The sequence below is a fragment of the Lasiosphaeria miniovina genome, assembly GCF_030549165.1.
Source record: "Lasiosphaeria miniovina strain SMH2392-1A chromosome Unknown B0T26scaffold_8, whole genome shotgun sequence".
Taxonomy (NCBI): Eukaryota; Fungi; Ascomycota; class Sordariomycetes; order Sordariales; family Lasiosphaeriaceae; genus Lasiosphaeria; species Lasiosphaeria miniovina.
Window position 1 is genome coordinate 1,432,760 of NW_026848227.1, and position 19,386 is coordinate 1,452,145.

The window sequence follows — 19,386 nt, forward strand, 5'->3', positions numbered from 1 at the left end:
TGAGAGCAGTGATAGAATATGGGAGCCTTGTTGTGACTGACTACTAAGTGTCTTCTCAAGCTTCTGGTCCAGTTGAGTAATCCGTACCTCGTTCCGCATATCGATCGACTGGAGGAAGTCAGAGAGGACAGGCATAGCCTGTGTCAATACTGCTAGTTGGCTTGGCCTCTCTTCTTCTTGCGTAAAGGCCCGGATCTCCTGTGCGTATTGGAGATATGCCCTATGCTGAAAGACTGGATGGAGCCAGACTGGGCTCCTTGGATACCTCAGCATAAGGAAAGCTGAGTCCTGAAGGACTACCTCGCGAAGGTAGAAAAGCAAGTTCGTCAAGCCCATTGCTGCAAGGTCGTTGGCTTGCCCAGGACCAGATCCAAATCGGCCCTCCCACTGGCTAAGCTCTGGCTATATCATTGACAAAAGTTCAGGTGGCGGTACGAGGTTAGCGCGGCGGATCTCAAAGCACCCAATCTGCTTCGGGTGGCCGGCCATGGTACGCATAAACTCTCGAGGCAACGCATTCAGATAACAGCCGACCATTTGCTCCTGGTTCCAACGGCCAGCCCGGCGAATCTGGTCCTCGGAAACCTCCTTTAACTCAGCCGTCTTAGCCCCTGAACTGCGGCCGATATGGGTCTTCTTGTTGGAGGTGATCCCAGCGTACGAGAAGGCTTTGACAACCCACTTGCGTTGCGCATTGTACGAGAAAGGTTTCGTACGATCAGAGCTGTTGCTATTGCCTTTGATCAGTCGGATATCGTACCAGGCCGAGCGTTGGCTGAAGTCTGGGAAAGCCTCGTTGGTAAGGTCCCAGCGGAAAAGAAGGTAGAAAGCTACCGCGCCTAATAGGCAAAGCTGAGGATTCCGATTCCGTAGGGCGCCAGCAGTCTCCAGCCGGCCGTGCTGATTCTGCTTACCAGCACGTGTCGTCATAATTAGCGGTATACAACGGGTAGGGCCCTCTCCGACAAACTCGAAGGTAAAGAGATCCGAGAGCTCCAAAGCACGACGATCGCCACCGCGAGTAAGCATATAGTGACTAAGAAGAATGTCGACAATTGTACGGAGGTAGCACTCAGGCGATTCGCCAGTCTGTGCCCAAAGCCCCTGGCAGACCCGTAAAAGCTGGGGCTCCGTATATCCGTCAAGGAGGGTGTCACGGCCTTTGTCAGCGTAGTTGGCCTTGTCGCGTACTGCATCTCGGCGTTGTAAGGACTTGATATATTCCCGTACGCTATGCTCACAAGGAGACGGGTGACTGTTCATTATTACAAACCACTCGACTGTTAGGGTCGTCTGTCTGTAAGGGAGCACGGGCTCCACAGAATGCTGGGGTTGGTAATTATGAAGATAGAACAAAGGGCAAGCTCCTTGTTGGATTGGCTACATCGTACCAGCTGAATGGAGCCTAAAAGGATGTGTAGGCATCAAGGCCTACATACGGGCCTATCATCATTGGTGGCCTAATGAGTGGCAAGTTTGATCGAAAGGGCATTATTATTTGCCATCTACTTCGCCACTATGTCCATCTATAATAATGGCTCTCTGGCGAAGCCAGAGAGCGGGGCGGGGACAATCAATTCTCAATATAATCCATCTGTGTGTCGAAGCCAACACTCCTATCGCACGGGTAATACAGTCAAATCGGAATGCCACTCAAAGTGTATGAGTGCAGTGAATGTGTATTGCTTGCTTGAAGAACCAAGCAAGAACTATCTAAGACCGTGGACACGGTCATTGTATTTATTTAATTATGGCGGGCCAGTAAGAGCACAGCTCTTACTTGCCCGGCAGGAAGGAGCTGCCTGGCGCCGGGCACTGCTAGCGTGCCGGGCCATTGCCTGGTGCCAAGACCCTTCTTGGCACCGGGCCACCTCTGATTGGCCGTCCTTCCGTTTGCCTGGTGCCAAGAGCCTGTGACGAACCTGGTTCGTACTGGACCAGCTGCAGGAGGCAGGCGCCTCAGGCAAGACTGGGGGCCCCGCTCGTCGAGAGCCAATCAGACAGTGCCCGGTGCCAAGAGGGCTCTTGGCACCAGGCAAACGGAAGGACGGCCAATCAGAGGTGGCCCGGTGCCAAGAAGGGTCTTGGCACCAGGCAATGGCCCGGCACGCTAGCAGTGCCCGGCGCCAGGCAGCTCCTTCCTGCCGGGCAAGTAAGAGCTGTGCTCTTACTGGCCCGCCATAATTAAATAAATACAATGACCGTGTCCACGGTCTTAGATAGTTCTTGCTTGGTTCTTCAAGCAAGCAATACACATTCACTGCACTCATACACTTTGAGTGGCATTCCGATTTGACTGTATTACCCGTGCGATAGGAGTGTTGGCTTCGACACACAGATGGATTATATTGAGAATTGATTGTCCCCGCCCCGCTCTCTGGCTTCGCCAGAGAGCCATTATTATAGATGGACATAGTGGCGAAGTAGATGGCAAATAATAATGCCCTTTCGATCAAACTTGCCACTCATTAGGCCACCAATGATGATAGGCCCGTATGTAGGCCTTGATGCCTACACATCCTTTTAGGCTCCATTCAGCTGGTACGATGTAGCCAATCCAACAAGGAGCTTGCCCTTTGTTCTATCTTCATAATTACCAACCCCAGCATTCTGTGGAGCCCGTGCTCCCTTACAGACAGACGACCCTAACAGTCGAGTGGTTTGTAATACATGTATATAAACGTGGCCCTCGCCCACCTTCCTTTGCGACGGCCAGGTTGAAGTCTCACACCAATACTACTCATTGCTCGCCCGCCTTCTTACCTGCATTGTGACCACCTTGATCCGGCGTACCTGCCTTCTCTTACAAGCGAATACAGCAGGAAAACAGTTCATCTTCTACGCAAAAATACGAGACTAGAGGTTTTGGAGACATGTAAGAGAAGGCAGGTACGCCTGATCAAGGTGGTCACAATGGGAGCAACAAGCAGGGCAAGCAATGACTGGTATTAGAGTAAGACTTCAACCTAGCCTGAGCTAAAGAGGTGTGCGAAGGCCATGGTCTATATACACATGAAAGGGGTTACGACTCATCCTTGCGTGGCCAGGGTCGTAGTGGCAATAGTGCGTGGCCCTGGTAGCGGTGGCGATGGTGGCGATGGTGGCGAGGGTGGCCCTGGTGGCGGTGGCTATCGTGGCTACGAGGGTGGTTTTCTTACAACAAGAGACAAAGAGTATTGTGCACAGATTGCGAAAGACAGGCTTTCAACACACAACCAATGTATGCTTAACCAGATGCATGGATAGCTGCAGAACCGTTCTCCCAGGGAGAGCGTGCTACCAGCTCTTATATAGAACTACGAGCAACCAATCAGAGTTCTTGCCTTGCACGCTCAGTCGTGCTCTGTCGTGTTCGGTCACGCTTGGTCGCGCTCAGTGTGTCTTGGCACGCGCCCCACTGAGCGCTCCCTGATTAGGTGCATCTTCCTCTGCTGAAGGCCCCACCCCGGCTCTGCCCCAGCCAATCTGCAGTGGGCGGGCAACGCCTTCTGCACCTTTGAACCGAGATTGTAACAACGAGGAATAGGGGATATAGGGCACAGTGTAGTATGGTGCTGATTCTGGTGATAGTCAAGACTGATCCAGATTGCAGTATGGTATCTCTTTTGGAAATGGTTAAAGAGTGAAAAAAAAGGAGAGAAATGCTCCGACTGCGTTGAAGGAACTCGCCTAACACTCGGGACGCCCGTTGGGTTTTGCCTGCTGTGCCAGCCCGTGAAGTGTGAGTATTGAAATCACTAGGTACCGGCACTGAAAACAACAGGGCGTGCTGTACGCCGAAAGCTAGTGGTTCAAGTGATGGTTATTGTTATCTATGTCTATATAGAAGAAAGAGGTAGCGGTAGGCTACTTATATAGAATCTGGGACCCCTACGTATTACAAACCACTCGACTGTCAGGGTCGTCTGTCTGTAAGGGAGCACGGGCTCCACAGAATGCTGGGGTTGGTAATTATGAAGATAGAACAAAGGGCAAGCTCCTACCACACGGGTAATACAGTCAAATCGGAATGCCACTCAAAGTGTATGAGTGCAGTGAATGTGTATTGCTTGCTTGAAGAACCAAGCAAGAACTATCTGAGACCGTGGCTACGGTCGTCGTATATATCTATCTAAGGCGGACCAATCAGAGAGTTGGTCCTAGGTGATCAGTGAGCTCAGTGCGGTCAGTGTGCTCAGTGCGATCAGTTTCCTCACTGATCGCCCTGACCATGCTGATCATACTGACCGCCCCGTTATTGGCTGCACTTGAGCGAAGCGGGGAACTACCCCACTTCCTTGCGTCAGCCAATAGTGGGAGGCTCCGTGCAGCCTCCTGCGCGCCTGAACCAGGATCGTAACACTACGCCTCCGCCGCCTGTGTGGCTGATGAATGAACCCTAATCTCTATATGGCTGGAATGCGCGTTGTTCCAAAATCTACATTCCCCATCATACGAGCTAAAAGAAACTCGATCAACTACTTAGGTACGTGATGCAAACGAACCACGAGCCCAACAAAAATCAGGTTTAACAAACATAGAATTAACAAACATCGGGGTCAGCGAACTTGGAGTTAATAAACATTTACAATTATTTATCGATGACTCAATAGCTAAATTTCAATATAAGCTTAAATATCTACGAGCCGCTGCCCTTCAAGGCGGGTTGCGTTGAGGGTTCATGACGTTGATTCTGGCGTTCGTGCTGTCATTAAACATCAAACAGGGAGCGGCGATAACGCTGCCCCAGGCCCTCTGGCGTCTTGGGGTCGATAAAGGGGTCTGTAACTGGCACGTTACGAACCTCAGACTTTGCCAGCTCGGCGGCCTCTCTCGCGAGAGGCGCGCCAGCCTTCTCTAACTTCTTCGCCGTAGAAGGCACCAGCGAGTACCCGTAGAGGAGCACTTGGCCTGCTCCCAGCAGCGACATGAACAGGCGGACGCCGCCTTCTTGCGAGCCTTCGCTGCTCGCCGCCGACGACGGACTCTTCTCTACTTTCTTTTCTCTAATTATCGCGAGAAATACGACGTCAAGGTTAGCGGGGCACGAGGCAAGTGTAAGGAAACCACCCTCGTAACCACCATGGCTACCGCCACCAGGGCCACCCTCGCCACCATCGCCACTATCGCCACCGCTAACAGGGCCACGCACTATCGCCACTACCACCCTGGCTACGCAAGGATGACTCGTAACCCCTTTCACATGTATATAGACCATGGCCTTCGCACACCTCTTTAGCTCAGGCCAGGTTGAAGTCTTACGCCAATACCAGTCATTGCTCGCCCTGCTTGTTGCTCCTATTGTGACCACCTTGATCAGGCGTACCTGCCTTCTCTTACAGCAAGAATGAAAAATCAAATGAGATAGATAATGCTGCTCGTAGCGGATTAATGAAGGAAAATGAAGAGAGTTGCGCCCGGGAGAGCTTGATGAGGAGGATTTATTGAAGAAGCGTGTTTGTGCCCGAGGTGGTGGCGCTTGAGGTTTGATGGCGGGAGAGGGTTATGTGCTCGGGCGAGGGTGAGCTGGAGAAGACGAAGAGGCAACAAGGTCGGGATTTGAGGAGGGGAAGAGCTTCACGATAGAGAGAGGCTAAGTGTAGCAACGAACCTTTTAAATCTAGGCCGGATTGAGGTTATTGTTAGTTTTGTATACATGAGAGCAAGACCGAGAAAAGGAAAGCGGGAGATAATTAAGGTCGGTTATAGGAGGAAGAAAGGTAAGCCGGTAGAGGGCAGGCGAGTTTATATAGGTCCGGTGTGGCAACTACAGGCCGGGTCGAGAGGGCGGGGGCTGGCAGGTAGGGTGCTTTCTGCCCAGGCTGTAGTGTAGGGAACAAAGGAAGTGAGACAAATGTGAAAAGGACGGGGATGTTGCCCGGTGAGTAAGACGTGTGCCTAGGACCGGTCATTGACGGCGGTATGGAGTGAAGGCCGGAGAGAGGGGAGGAAGAGCCGAGTCCCAAGAGCCGAGTCCTAAGGTTGGACGCAATGTCGGCTTTTGATTTTGAAGACGCGACATTTATTAGAAATCTGCCCGACGCGAATATTGCAGGGCCGAGCAGCCAAAGTGTAATCCGCTGGATTGCTATACGATGAAGATGCTCCCACAAAACTAAACCTAGTAGATATAGCAGCAGAATAAGCAGACCGACTACGTATAGATCAAGACTAATGAGAGAAGAGAAAATACCCAACTCGGTTGAAGGGAAAATAGTCAGGCTGACGGCTGTGAGCTCTTGCCCACGGTGCCAGCCCGTGAACTATGAGATAGTAGATGCAAGGCATTATTCAGTGAAGGTAGGTACGGTGGTCATAGCAAGGTCACTAAGGAGGGAAGATGATAGCCCGGTGGCACGTTTTTGTGAATGGTCGAAAAACGCAGTAGAATGTGCTCCGTTCTTGCAATTAGTCAAGATTGATATAGAGTGCGGTATAGTGGTGATTCTGGTGATAGTCAAGACTGAAGACAAAATACAAGGAGAAAATGGTTGAAGAGAAAACAGAAAACAGTCCGGACAGCCATTAGCTCTTGCTTGCTGGCCAGCGTGAACTGTGGGAGAGTGGATGTAAGGCATTATCAGTGAAGGCAGGCACCTTGGTTAGTAATCCAGCCCAGACACCACACAGCAAACACCACACAGCAGACACCACACACCAGACACCACACAGCAGACACCACACACCAGACACCACACAGCAGCCCAGACACGACAGCCGAGCAACAACAAGTCCAACAGCCCGCCCACACACGCCCGCCGAGCGACAACAATTCAATAGCCCGCCCACACACGCCAGCCGAGCGACAACAAGTCTAACAGCCGGCTCACACACGCCAGCCAAGCGACAATAATAGGCACCCTCGAACACACAAGGAAACAAGAAGGGCGGCAAAGAGAAACAGCAGTAAAGCATACCAGATCAAGATGCCAAAGAGTTGGAAATATCACAAGAAAACAAAGACGGTAGGGAGAAAGATCAGACAGCCTACCTCCATGTAAGGAAAGAGCACCCCAAACGCCCGGTCCGGCCCAGGCGCCATCAGCTGGCCCCAAACAGCTGGCCCGGCCCAGGCGCAACCAGCTGGCCCCAAACACCCGGCCCAGGCACCCGCGAGATTGAGCCACCCAACTATGTATAGACGTGGCGACCCAACAAAGAAATCGCCCCACAACGAAATCTCTGCCCCTGTCATCTAATTTCCCGCCCTCCAACTTCAAAACACCACAACTTCATTAATTCAAGCCCGAATTGCTTCAAAATAAGCCATATCGAACCGCCGTGAGCAGCTCATTCAAGCTGCAATACTTGCTGTTAAGCAGGGCGCCTCGCAGAAAGACGCCGCTAAGTTGCATGGCATCCCTGCCTCCACTCTCTGCAAACGCATCCATGGGGCAGAAAATCGTGCCAAAAGTAAACAAGCCGAAAGAAACCTCTCCGATGCGCAGGAAAGCTTCCTAGCCAACTGGTGCCTCAATGAGGAAGCTGCAGGGCGCGCTCCTAGCCGTCGTCAGGTGCAGAGATTCGCTCAAGCTATACTCAATGAGGCCGGCACGAAAAAGACCGTTGGCGAGCGATATGTGGATCGCTTCCTACGCCGCAACCCTGCGGTAAAGATGAAGAATTCGGCCTTGTTAGAATCGTCTCGCGTTAAGGGCTCTACTCGTGAGGCTTACGAAGATTTCTACAAGCGCCTGGCCTTCCAGATCAAGGATAAAAGGGCTATTGCTGCCAACATCGCCAACATAGATGAGCACGGCATGCAGGAGCTTGAGACCCAGGCCGGAGAGGTCATCGGAAGCTCCCTGACAAAGCGGACCTACGTAAAAAGCTCTGATGCAACTACCTGGGTCTCAATTATCGAATGCGGCACTGCAGAGGGCGTTTGTTTGAAGCCCGTGGTCATATTTACCGGGGCCAGTCTAGGCTAGTGGTGTTCTGAGCTGGTCTCCTGGTGGTGTCTCTTATTGGTGTCCCCTGTGGTGTCTTGGGCTAGTGGTGTTCTGGGCTGGTCTCCTCTCCTGGCGGTGTCCTGGCCTTCGTGCTGCAGCTAGGTACCTCCTTTGCCTTCTGTTGCGGCTGGTGACGGCCGGGCGATCGTTTGCCTTGTGCTGCTGCGTGGTGCCTCCCTCTCCTTTACCTTCCCTCTCTCCTTTGCCATATGCTGGTGATGTGACTCGGCCGTGTCGTAGACGTATGTACGTGGCTGCGGCGGGTGCCATGTTAGTTCTCTCGTCATGGCTGCTATCAGGGAGGGGGTATGTCGTACCTTATTTGTCATGGCTGCCATCAGGGAATGTCGTGCCTTGTTTGTTATAGCTGGTGACGGCATCAGGGGTGTGTCGTGTACGTAGCTGCAGCGGGTGCCAGGTAGTTCTCTCGTCATAGCTGGTGACGGCATCAGGGGTATGTCGTGCGTTGGTCATGGCTGCCATCAGGGAATGTCGTGCCTTGGTCATGGCTGCCATCAGGGAATGTCGTACCTTGTTCGACTGCGGCCGTCAGGGGCATGTCGTTTGTGTTGGCTGGTGACCACGTGTCCCTCTCTCCTTTGCCTTCTCCTTCTCTTTGCCTTCTTTACCTTCTTACCTTCTTATCCGTACTACGGTAATGCCACAGCATCAACACTCTGCCTTCATCTGTTGTGGTGACCAGTCCCGTTACGTGCTTTTTGTTTGACTGCGGCAGGGGGCATGTCGTTTGCTTGTTTGTGTTGGCTGGTGACTACGTGCTCCCCTTCCTTCTGTTGTGGTTGACTTGGTATGTGTTGCCTTCTCATTCTGTTGTGGTTGACTTGGTTGTGTTGAATTCAAGACAATGTCGATTGCTATGTCCTGTTAACAAGGCCTGACGGCAGTGCACACAAGAGAAGAGCGCAAAGACTGAGTCAGGCGTGTTGTCCTTGGAAGGTGTAACAAAGACGGCGTGCCCTTGGAAGGTGATATAGGAAGACGGCGTGCAACCGGAGGAAGAGAGACGCACCGCAGTTAATGGCTGATTCAAGACGAGCCAATGCTGTGTCGAACAAGGCCGTGACGGCTGCGGCATGTCAGCAAGCAGTGCAGCAAGGGAAGTAGTGCAGCACGGGCAAGAGGAAGGCAGTTACGAGAAAGAGACGCACCGCAGTTGATACTGATTCAAGACGAGCCATGTGGATTGCTGTGTCGTGTCGAAGGAAGGCCGTGGCGGCTGCGGGATGTCAGCAGTTGATGGCTGATCAAGACGAGCCAATGTAGATTGCTATGTCGAAAAAGGCCGTGACGGCTGCGGGATGTCAGTAAGCAGTGCAGCACGGGGAGAGGAAGCAGTGCAGTACGGGCAAGAGGAAGGCAGTGACGAGAAAGAGACGCACCGCAGTTGATACTGATTCAAGACGAGCCATGTGGATTGCTAGGTCGTGTCGGGAGAAGGCCGTGGCGGCTGCGGTGATTGATTCAAACCGATGTCAATTGCTGTATCGTGTCAGAGACAAAGCCGTGACGGCAGTGCAACACAGAAGAGCACCTACAGTTGATGGCTTGCAAGCCCATAATGTAGATTGTCGTTGCAAAGGCCGTGATGGAGGACAAGGACAGCAGGACACCGTGACGCGTACAACGAGTGTTGTTGAGGGAAAAGGCGTGACGGCTGCGGTTTGCCGGGATGTCAGCAAGGCAGGGCAACGAGAAAAAGAACACAAGCACCTGCGTTTAGCGGGATGGCTGATTCGAAACAATTTAGATTGCTACGTCGTTTCAAAGGACACGTCAGCAAGGCAGTAAGTCAGGTGGTCTGCTTATGGAACACCCCTGGATTTGGAACAAGGTTTGTCATCAAGGACTTGCCGCTCGCCACCCAACTCACCTATTTCAATCGCTTGCAACTCGACCAATTCTGCTTCAATACTTATCTTCTTTTCTCCATTCAATTGAGAAATGAAAGATGAAGCGATATACTCAGTTGGATTTGCAGAATGCGCTGGCAGAGTATGCAGAAACCGGCTTACTCCGTAGCTCTGCTGAAAATCACGGCATCCCCCCTACTACTCTCTTTAATCGGGTTCGTGGTTCCGAGCCAGCCTCCAAGGCCCAAATTCTTAATCAAAAGCTTTCTCCGGCTATGGAAGAACGCTTAACCGAATGGATTCTATTCCAAGGGTCGCTCGGTCACCCTCCAACCCACGCCCAAATTCGGAAACTAGCTAGAAGAATGCTCGAAGATAACGAGACCCTCGGAAAACGCTGGACTAGCTGGTTTTTGGCTAGAAATCCATCTATTTCTACAATTAGGCCTCGGAGAATCTATGTAAACCGTGCTGATCGAGCCTGTGAGGCCGTTATCCGGCCTTGGTTTGACTATTTGAAGCCTCCAGGCGTGGAGGCTATTCCAGCCAAGCATAGGTATAATATGGATGAAACTTGTTGGATTGGCTATTGTCAGATGGACAAGGGTTGCATGTGGAATAGAGCTCATCCCAGCTGAGCTCTGGTGTGGTCATCCGAGGTGAAAAGAGGCTCAGGGGAGCTGAAATGAAGTGGCCAGTTCAGCTGGTGTGGCTACTTTTGCCACCACCATTGCCACCATTTACAACTATAATAGAGGCCCTCTGGCAGGACCAAAAAGAACAAGGAGGGAGATAAATGAAGAAAGTTGAGGTGCTGAATCCAACAAAACTGGCATTGCTTCTGGCATTGGAGATAACGGCCTGGTTGTTGGATCTAAGGAAAGAAAGAAATTCCAGAAAAAGAAGAAAGGAGACCGAATTTGGACCTCGATTATCGAATGTATTTCCGCTGACGGCCGGTATTTGAACCCAGTCGTCATTTTCAAAGGTGGAAGCCTTCAACAACAATGGTATCCACGCGATTTACAGCCATTTAAGGGCTGGAAGTGGAAACCCACTGAAAACGGCTGGTCTGACGATGATACTGCCGTCGCATGGCTCCGCAATATCTTTCTTCCAGAGACTCGGCCAGCTACCCCCTCGGAGAAGCGCCTCCTTATTTTAGATGGCCACGGTAGTCATACCACCGAAGAATTCATGTGGCTAGCCTTTTCTAATAACGTACAATTGTTATTTCTACCAGCCCACACCTCCCACGTTCTCCAGCCCCTGGATTTATCGGTTTTCGGCCCTCTAAAAGCCCGGTACAGAGCCAAGCATAACGAGGTTGTTTCCGGCTTCGACGAAGGCACTGTTGCTGAAAAGAGGGCCTTCCTAGAATGCTACCGGCAAGCCAGGGTCTATGGAATGACTGAATCTAATATCAAAGCCAGCTGGAAAGCTACAGGCCTCTGGCCAGTCAGCCTCAGGAAGCCCCTAAGCAACGGCCTTGTTATTAAGAATTCTAACGGCGACGTTGGTCAACTGACCTCTACGGTTTCTATAGACCTTCAAGAGGTCCATAACCCCATTCTAAATAAGAATTCGGAGGGCCGGCCTATATGGTTTACCCCTAAAAAGCCGAAGGATTTCCGTATTCAGGGGCAGGTTTTTCTAGCCGGCCAGAAACGGACTGCCAACGACCGACTTTTCATACGCAAGGCCGCAAAAGCCTTCGATTACGTGGTTTTCCAACTAGCCAATACGGCGCATCAATTAGAGGCTGCAGAAAAAAGCCTAGAACGCACAAGAGGCCGAAAGAGAAGGAAGGTCCAAGTCGACCCTAATACGCAGTTCGCTGGAATTGAGGAGGTTCGTGCCTCACAGAGAGAGGCTGGCAGAGAGGATCTTAGTTATTCTGAAAGAGAAGAATCAGGAGAATCCGATACTGAAGATTTCATCATTGTAGCTAATTAATTGACAAAGTTGTTGGCAATTGAAGTTTGTGGTGTTGTGCGGGGTCCGATTCAGGGGCTGTTCCATAGGCAGGGGTGTTCCAAAAGTCTCCCACCTGACTTAAGCAAGAACTATCTAAGACCGTGGCTACGGCCGTCGTATATATCTATCTAAGGTGAGCCAATTAGGTCGTTGCTCTGTTGCTCCCTAGCAGAGCTACAGAGCGTTGCTCCGTTGCTCCCTGGCAGAGCTACAGAGCAACCTCGTAGAGCCAACCAAACCGTTCCTCCGTACCCCACCGCACAGAGCAAATGCGGGTCTCTGCCCCGCATGCCTGTCTCGTCATCCCTATTGGCCGGCCCCACTTTCAGAGCTATGACTAGCCCAGAATGGGCGCGGTTCATCACACTGAGCACTGAGTAGGTGCAGCGTTTCGCACCGCCCTACTTTGGGGTTTCGTAGGTTTCCTCACTGCAACCTAAGCACAGGCTGAGGCTATGTGTATGATTCGAGACTGCCTCTCTGTGACGGGCTAAGTCGACTGAGCCAAAAGCGGAACACGCTGGAAGCGGAACATGCTGTGCAAGCCACTAACGCCACCATTTCCTTCGCGCGCGCACACCGCTTCAGCTGCACAACTTGTTCAATTCGTTTTCAAATTCCTTCTTTTCTACTGCATTCGACGCAGAATTGACTGGGCATTATCATATGTGTGACTACGACAAGGAGTGCGTATTGAATGCGCTCGAAATGGTCGAAAATGGCGTCTCTTTACGCCGGGCCGCCTAGGAAAAGCGGTATGGCATCCCACTTACAACACTTCATCGCCATGGTCGCAGTGCCACAACACGCCGTCTGGCTCACCGCTCGGCACAGATGCTGACAGAGGATCAAGAAGCCCTGCCCAGCTGGCCGTATCGCCCTGATTGCCGAGAAGGAAGAAGAGGTTGGAAAACAAAGGACACAACGTCAATGGACACAGCGCTTTACAGTCAGAGGCTACACTTGTGGGCAAAAAAAGGAAAATGCTTGTGCGTTATTACAAGGCTCGGAAGATGGCTTTGAGGCAGGAAAACTACAAGGTAGCGGACCTAACGATTCAGCTAGCCAAATTCAACAAGAAGAAGGCTGACAGGGCACAACGGGAGCTATTCAAGAAGGTGGCAAAAGGCTTCAGAAGGACGTCGACGTGGCATAAATTTACAAAGTCGCTGTGTTGCGGGCGCAGTTGGAGCTTTCAAAGAAGGCTGCTGTTGTTACTGCGGACCCTAATAAACGGTTTCTTGTAACATGACAAAGATCAAACAGGCGCAGATTGAGGCCGGGGTTACTCAAGAAGGCCCTGTCGACAGGACGCAGTCCTATATTGTTTGCGAGTAGCTTTATTAAATGGTAGTAATTTGAATCTTGATTGTCTCTGGCTTATACGTATATTCTACTTCCAGCATGTCCCGCTTCTAGCGTGTTCCGCTTTTGGCCTAGTTAACTACTTGGTGCTTCTTACGCCCCACTTTGCCCAGCTATCGACGTAATTATAGAAATAAGTATATATGCTAGCAATTTTTATGAAGAACTGTCACGACCAGGGCAAGGCATTGAGGTGAACTCAGTCCATTGGATGCTATCGACGAAGATTCTAAATGTCACGACCAGGGCAAGGCATTGAGGTGAACTCAGTCCATTGGGTGCTATCGACGAAGATTCTAAACTGAGGAGGGAAAGAAGGAAAAGTCCGACAACGCGTCGCGTGCTCGCGAATAAGTTTTCGTCTATCAGTGGGGTAGGTGGGGCCTCGAGGAGGCTTCTGATAGGCCCGGGGGGTCTGGGCGGCTCTGGCTGCTTGAGGGCCAGTTTGGTGGACGGGTCCTCACACTAAACTGAGGAGGGAAAGAAAGAAAAGTCCGACAACGCGTCGCATGCTCGCGAATAAGTTTTCATCTATCAGTGGGGTAGGTGGGGCCTCGAGGAGGCTTCTGATAGGCCCGGGGGTTCTGGGCGGCTCTGGCTGCTTGAGGGCCAGTTTGGTGGACGGGTCCTCACAAGAACTACAAAGAAAAGAAATCTAGAAATTATCTACCAAAAATCCTACCTCATACGTACCAAAATTCCACACAACCAGAATGCAGCTGCAAGCTTGGGAAAATATACATCCAAGTTCGTCACGCCCTACAAACACCGCTTATGCCGCAGAAGACTCGCTCAGGCCGTAAGCCTTAATTTCTACCCCGTTGAAAGACGCTCTTTGGCAACTGCTCCTGTCTGACGAGCTCTAACAAAGACTGCCTTGGTGTGATTCACAGCACTCTTTACTAGGTTTCGAGTCCTACGGACAGTATGCGATCCAGACAGCATTGCAGAGCCTTGGCTACCGACGAGCAATTCGGCCACGGCGAATCTACCTAACTGAACGATATAAGCAAGCCCGGCTTTCCTTCGCTCGTGAACAACGTGCCCTACGCCCTCGCCCTAAAGACTAGGAAAAGGTGCTCTTTTCCGACAAAACCTGGGCCACAACATTACATAGGTGGAAGCAGCGGATCACCATACATGACAGCGAGTCCCCTGAAGCCTAGCGCGCCTAGCCGGCTGAATTCTCGGAATGGCTTCAATTGGAAGCCCGCCGTCGCATGAGACGGTGAGGCTCAACGGTGCCACCAAGGAAATAATGGAGGTTTTGTTCAAGCATTTCGGCCTTCCTGCCGTCAGGGACATCAAGCCCGAGAACCGTTGGAATAAAGACGAGACAGGCCTGCAAAAAGGCCAAGACAGCAGCGGCATGGTCTTAGAATCCAAGGAATACAAGACTCTGATCAATAGATGGCCCGGGGCCTGCACCTGGACCTCTTAGCCAAATTCACCATGGAGAAAAAGGCTGACAGGGCACAACGGGAGCTGTTCAAGAAGGCCGCAAAAGGCTTCAGAAAGGCGTCAACCTGGCATTACTTCGACCTGGCATTATTTTAACACGAAGTCGCTATGTTGCGGGCGTAGTTGGAGCTTGCAAAGAATAAAAAGAAGGCTGTTACTACGGACCCGAATAAACGCTTTGTTGACATTACTGTTACAATCTGGACAACAGGTCCACGGAGCTAGGCCCGGCCTAGGATTGTGGGGGTCTGGACGGCAGGTAGGAGATGACAGGAGACAAGGAGTATCGTGCACAGATTGCGAAAGACAGGCTTTCAACACACAACCAATGTATGCTTAACCAGATGCATTGATAGCTGCAGAACCGTTCTCTAGAGAGAGCGTGCTGCCAGCTCCTATATAGAACTATGAGCAACCAATCAGAGTTCCTGCCTTACATGCTCAGTCGTGCTCAGTCCTAGACGCACTGATCCCCACTGAGCTCCCTGCTCAGTGCGCTCAGTGGGTCTCAGCACTGATCCTACTGAGCTCAGCCATGCTCAGTGCACCTTGGCAATGGCCTCACTGAGCACTCCCTAATTGGATGCACCTTCTCTTAGCGAGAGCCCCACCCTAAGTGCCGTTCCAGCCAATCCGCAGCGGGCGGGCAGCGCCCTCTGCACCTTTGAACCAGGATCGTAACAATTACGAAGATCAAGCAGGCGCAGATTGAGGCCGGGGCTACTCGGGAGGCCCTGTCGACGAGACGCAGTCTTGTATTGTTCGCGAATAGCTTCATTGAATAGTAGTAATTTGAATCTTGACTGTCTCTGGCTTACACGGCGAAAAAAGCGCCACCGGCATGTTCCGCTTCTAGCGTGTTCCGCTTTTGGCCTAGTTGACTTATAAGCCGTGTAAAAATGGTGCTGAGAGGGCTGAGAGGTAAGCGGGAGCTGACGTAGGTGAGTTTGCCGATTTAATCTGCTTGCTGTAAGAGTCTACGTCACTTTTCTCTCAGCCTAGTTGTGATTCCTGCCAAAGGCTGCTGTGTTTCCTGTGGTAGATGTTTACCTGAGCTGAGGACTCGGACTTGGAAGGAGAAATTCGCATTCCGATAAGAAGGGCGCGCCGGGAAGGCGCTACTGTCATGGGCGCCTGCTTCCTCGGTAGAGAATCCGCGTCTGCTTGGCCACGTCCTCGCTGACTTTGGTACCAAAACTTGGCAATTGACTGGCTTCACCGCTCAACTGCACACCACAGAACCCCGAACAGTACGTATTTGCGAGAAACCCCTCTTTTCTTTCTGGGGTTTTCTTCTTTCTATCATCTTCTATTTCCTTCCCAGTGGAGAGTGCCAACGTCGTAGGCCCATCCGAGTTCCGATTGCCCATTCCCGTCTCCCTCCTCTACCTAAACCCCTCCGTATCCCACTACCGTCCCCCTCCTCTACCCAAACCCTTCCGTATCCCACTCTCGTCCCCCTCCTCTACCCAAACCCTTCCGTATCCCACTCTCGTCCCTCTCCTTCCACCTAAACTCTTCCGTATCCCACAATCCTAAGATTCCTCTCTGTTCCCTCGCGCTTTCTCCCTCTGTCAATTATCGGCCCCTTTCCGAATCCGTGGGTAGACCATTTCGGCGCGGCGCCTCTTCTCCCTGGCTTGGCTGGCATCTTCTTACAAGCGAGCGACGCAGAAAGCCCCGCCACCAATTGCGCCCGTCCTGACCAACGCCTGACTATCTGCGAAAGGTATGTGCACATGTGCCCCGCCAATGCCGCTACAGGGCCGCAACTCAACCGCGCACCGTTTCTCCTTCTGCTCTCTATTTGCCTCTTTTTCCTGCATGGTTGCCAATGCAATTCTGCAGCCCACCTCTTTGCCTCAGTTCCAGTCCCAAACCCCAGACCCAGCTAACTCCAGCAGGGCTCTCACGACGCGCCATAATTCTTTCTCCCAGACGTAACAAGACGTCTTTTAACCCATACCACCAACTGTTTCCGATCCAGCGGTCCAGTAACCCATACCACCAACTGTTTTCAATCCAGCGGCCCAGTAGACCCAGAACCTCACGTCTCGCCCAGGTAGCCAATCGCGCGCGCGATTCTCCAAAGTCAATATGTCGGCACCTCAGGATCCCATCTCGTCCGATGGCGGTGATATCAGCGAGTCTCTCGACCAGCTCAAGCTCGGGAACAACGAGACTAAGCTCGGGGACAAAGAGCCTTGTCTCGGGGACAACAAGCCTCGTCTCGGGGACAACAGGCCTCGTCTCGACCCGGATGGAGAGCTTGCACCAAAGACAGACGAAGAGTATACCCAGACGTCGTTGACTCTGAGAGCGATCGTATCGTCCAAGGAAGCTGGCGTCATCATCGGGAAAGGCGGCAAGAGTGTCGCCGACTTGCGCGACGAGACAGGCGTCAGAGCTAGTATCAGCAGGGTCGTGGAGGGCGTGCACCACCGGGTTTTGACCATTACAGGTGGCTGCGAGGCCATCTCTGGAGCCTATGGGGTTGTTGCGCGAGCCCTCTTGGAAGGCGCTGTGTCAATTGGCATGGGAGAATTCATCCAGGGCAATGGCTCTGACCGTAAGGCTCATCCCACAGTCGATTTTTTAATCAATGTAATGGGGCGGTGCTGACTTGTCGTTGCAGAGATCGACCTACTCATTTCTCACCACCAGATAGGCAGCATCATTGGTCGGCGGGGCCTCAAGATCAAGCACATCCAAGATGTATCAGGCGTTCACATGGTAGCACAGAAAGAGATGCTGCCGCAGTCGACCGAGCGGATAGTCGAGGTCCAGGGCACTCCTGAAGGCATTCAGCGCGCTGTCTGGGAAATCTGCAAGTGCCTGGTCGACGATCGGCAGCGCGGCGCTGGCACTATTTTGTACAATCCTGCTGTTCGCGCGCAGACTCCCAGTGCGCCAGCTGGCCCAATTGGCCGTGGAAGCAATTTTGCACAGAAGAGAGTGCCCTACGGTGGAGGTGGACGTGGCAGCAGCTCTCGTATCACGCAAACAGGTGACAGCGCCGGTTTCAGCAACGGTGGGCAGCGCCCATATAGTCGCCGTTCTGATTCTGATGCAGCCTCCCGTGGTCTGCCCACCCATGACGAGAACGGAGAAGAGATCCAGACGGTGAACATCAGCATCCCGTCAGACATGGTTGGCTGTATCATTGGACGTGCCGGCTCCAAGATTAGTAAAATCCGCAACACGTCTGGAGCCCATATCTACGTTGCACGGGTAAGCAAGCTCATTAGCTGCCCCGCCGGCTAGTCAGCATGTCATTCTCTGCTTGCTCTAACTGACAGCATAGGCCCCCCATGACGAAACCGGCAAGAGGATGTTTACCATCATGGGCACAGCTGAGCCGAATGAGACTGCTCTTTACCTCATCTACGAGACCTTGGAGGCAGAGAAGATGCGCCGTCAGCAGCAAGTTTGATTGTTCTTTACTTCTGGACCGCCACAACCATTTACAAGTTCCTCGGCGAGTTTGGCTGGTTCACGGCGAGTTTTTCTCGACAGCACCGGCAGACTAACATACACGCCCATTTACTTCTCTATCTCGACGGGTACGTTCCGAGTCATGACAGCCGAGCTGTTTTAGGCACTTGCTAATTACCTTTTCACTGCTGACGAGGTATCCGAGGCATCATTGGGTGAAGAGCCAGAGCAATTTAATGAAGGATTTGCAGAGTTTTGGACGGTCCGAGTCGTATGAACAAGGGTTGCTGTGGCTAGGCTTCTGGCCGCTAAGTCAGAGTAATTTAATAAAGGATTTGCAAACTTTTGGACGGTCCGAATTATATAAACAAAGGTTGCTATTACCAAACTTCTGATCGGTGAGCTCCTCTGTCTCTGGCGTGCGGTTCCCAATGATGCCCTTGGCCATCTGAGCAAGCCCTAAAACCCAGCAGCGAGTAGTGATGGGAATATACACGTCGTAGTCGTAGCTCGCGCGCCATGTTGCTGGACCCCTCCACTAAATTAAGTCCCATTACCCACACCCGGAAGCCAGGCTGCCTATCAAGGTGCACGCTCCCGGGGCAGGACCGGTGCTGGTGTAGGCAAAGACACCTCTGGCCCAAACACGCTACGAGTCTGGACTCGGAATCCTACATAACCAATTGAATACTTTACGGGCGAATCGCGACGCTATTCACTGACAACTGGGGCAAGCGGTACTACGACGCCGCAGTCCGCACTGGCAACTGCTCCGTCAAGCCCAACCGCTTCGTTTTTGGGGCAGATACGGGCAAATCTTCAAGTTCCCATGCCCGGTTGTTCTGGTTCACCATCTTGGCCAAAGCCTTTTCCTTGGCGGAAGGAATGGGTTTCACCACCGAGTCGAGTTTAAGCTTCTCGACTAGTTGCATTTTCTTCTCCTTTCTACGTCGTTCTTCATTTTCATTGTCTTCCACTCCACTTCCTGGACCCTGCTTGGCAATCCCATGCTTATCCCCCAAGGCAAGAGTAATGGGATTTAGGGAGATATACTACATCCGCGGGGGCTTCTCGAAGAGAATGACTCAAACTTAAAGCTCGGGCGTATGAGACAGAGGGCACTCGGTTGCCCAGTACCGTTGCGACACGAATCTATGAGGGATCGAATTTTACAGTGTCGGGTGTATTTGCTAGCCCTAGGACATGCAACGCTGACTGACCACATGATTCGTAGATGCAGCTGACGGCGAGGAGCATTTCGTAGAAGAGTTCTTATTTTCAAGGCGTGCCGCACAAGGGGTCTATCGAGCGTGCACTCACCGGAGTCGCGTGAGTATTTCTGGCAA

The 19,386-nt window shown here is 52.1% G+C and overlaps 3 protein-coding genes across 3 annotated transcripts; 1 reads left to right on the plus strand and 2 right to left on the minus strand.

Annotated features, from left to right (window-relative positions):
* Window positions 1-1,505: 1,505 nt before the first annotated feature.
* Window positions 1,506-2,751, minus strand: B0T26DRAFT_495366 (uncharacterized protein). The gene has a single exon (XM_060435347.1). The coding sequence runs from the start codon at window positions 2,412-2,414 to the stop codon at window positions 1,749-1,751; it is 666 nt and encodes a 221-aa protein (XP_060290175.1). The 5' UTR covers window positions 2,415-2,751; the 3' UTR covers window positions 1,506-1,748.
* A 1,939-nt stretch (window positions 2,752-4,690) lies between these two features.
* B0T26DRAFT_681010 (uncharacterized protein) lies at window positions 4,691-5,256 on the minus strand (the record flags this gene model as incomplete). The annotated part of the gene is made up of 2 exons (XM_060440586.1): window positions 4,691-5,212; window positions 5,242-5,256. The coding sequence occupies 2 exons, from the start codon at window positions 5,254-5,256 to the stop codon at window positions 4,691-4,693; spliced, it is 537 nt and encodes a 178-aa protein (XP_060290176.1).
* Window positions 5,257-16,702: 11,446 nt separating this feature from the next.
* Window positions 16,703-18,328, plus strand: B0T26DRAFT_839024 (uncharacterized protein; the record flags this gene model as incomplete). Its single annotated transcript, XM_060447537.1, has 3 exons — window positions 16,703-17,174; window positions 17,241-17,836; window positions 17,910-18,328. The coding sequence occupies 3 exons, from the start codon at window positions 16,703-16,705 to the stop codon at window positions 18,036-18,038; spliced, it is 1,197 nt and encodes a 398-aa protein (XP_060290177.1). The 3' UTR covers window positions 18,039-18,328.
* Window positions 18,329-19,386: the final 1,058 nt, after the last annotated feature.

Excerpts from the sequence above, each read along its gene's own strand:
- B0T26DRAFT_495366 (XM_060435347.1), bottom strand. The coding sequence starts at position 2,414 with ATGTCCATCTATAATAATGGCTCTCTGGCGAAGCCAGAGAGCGGGGCG.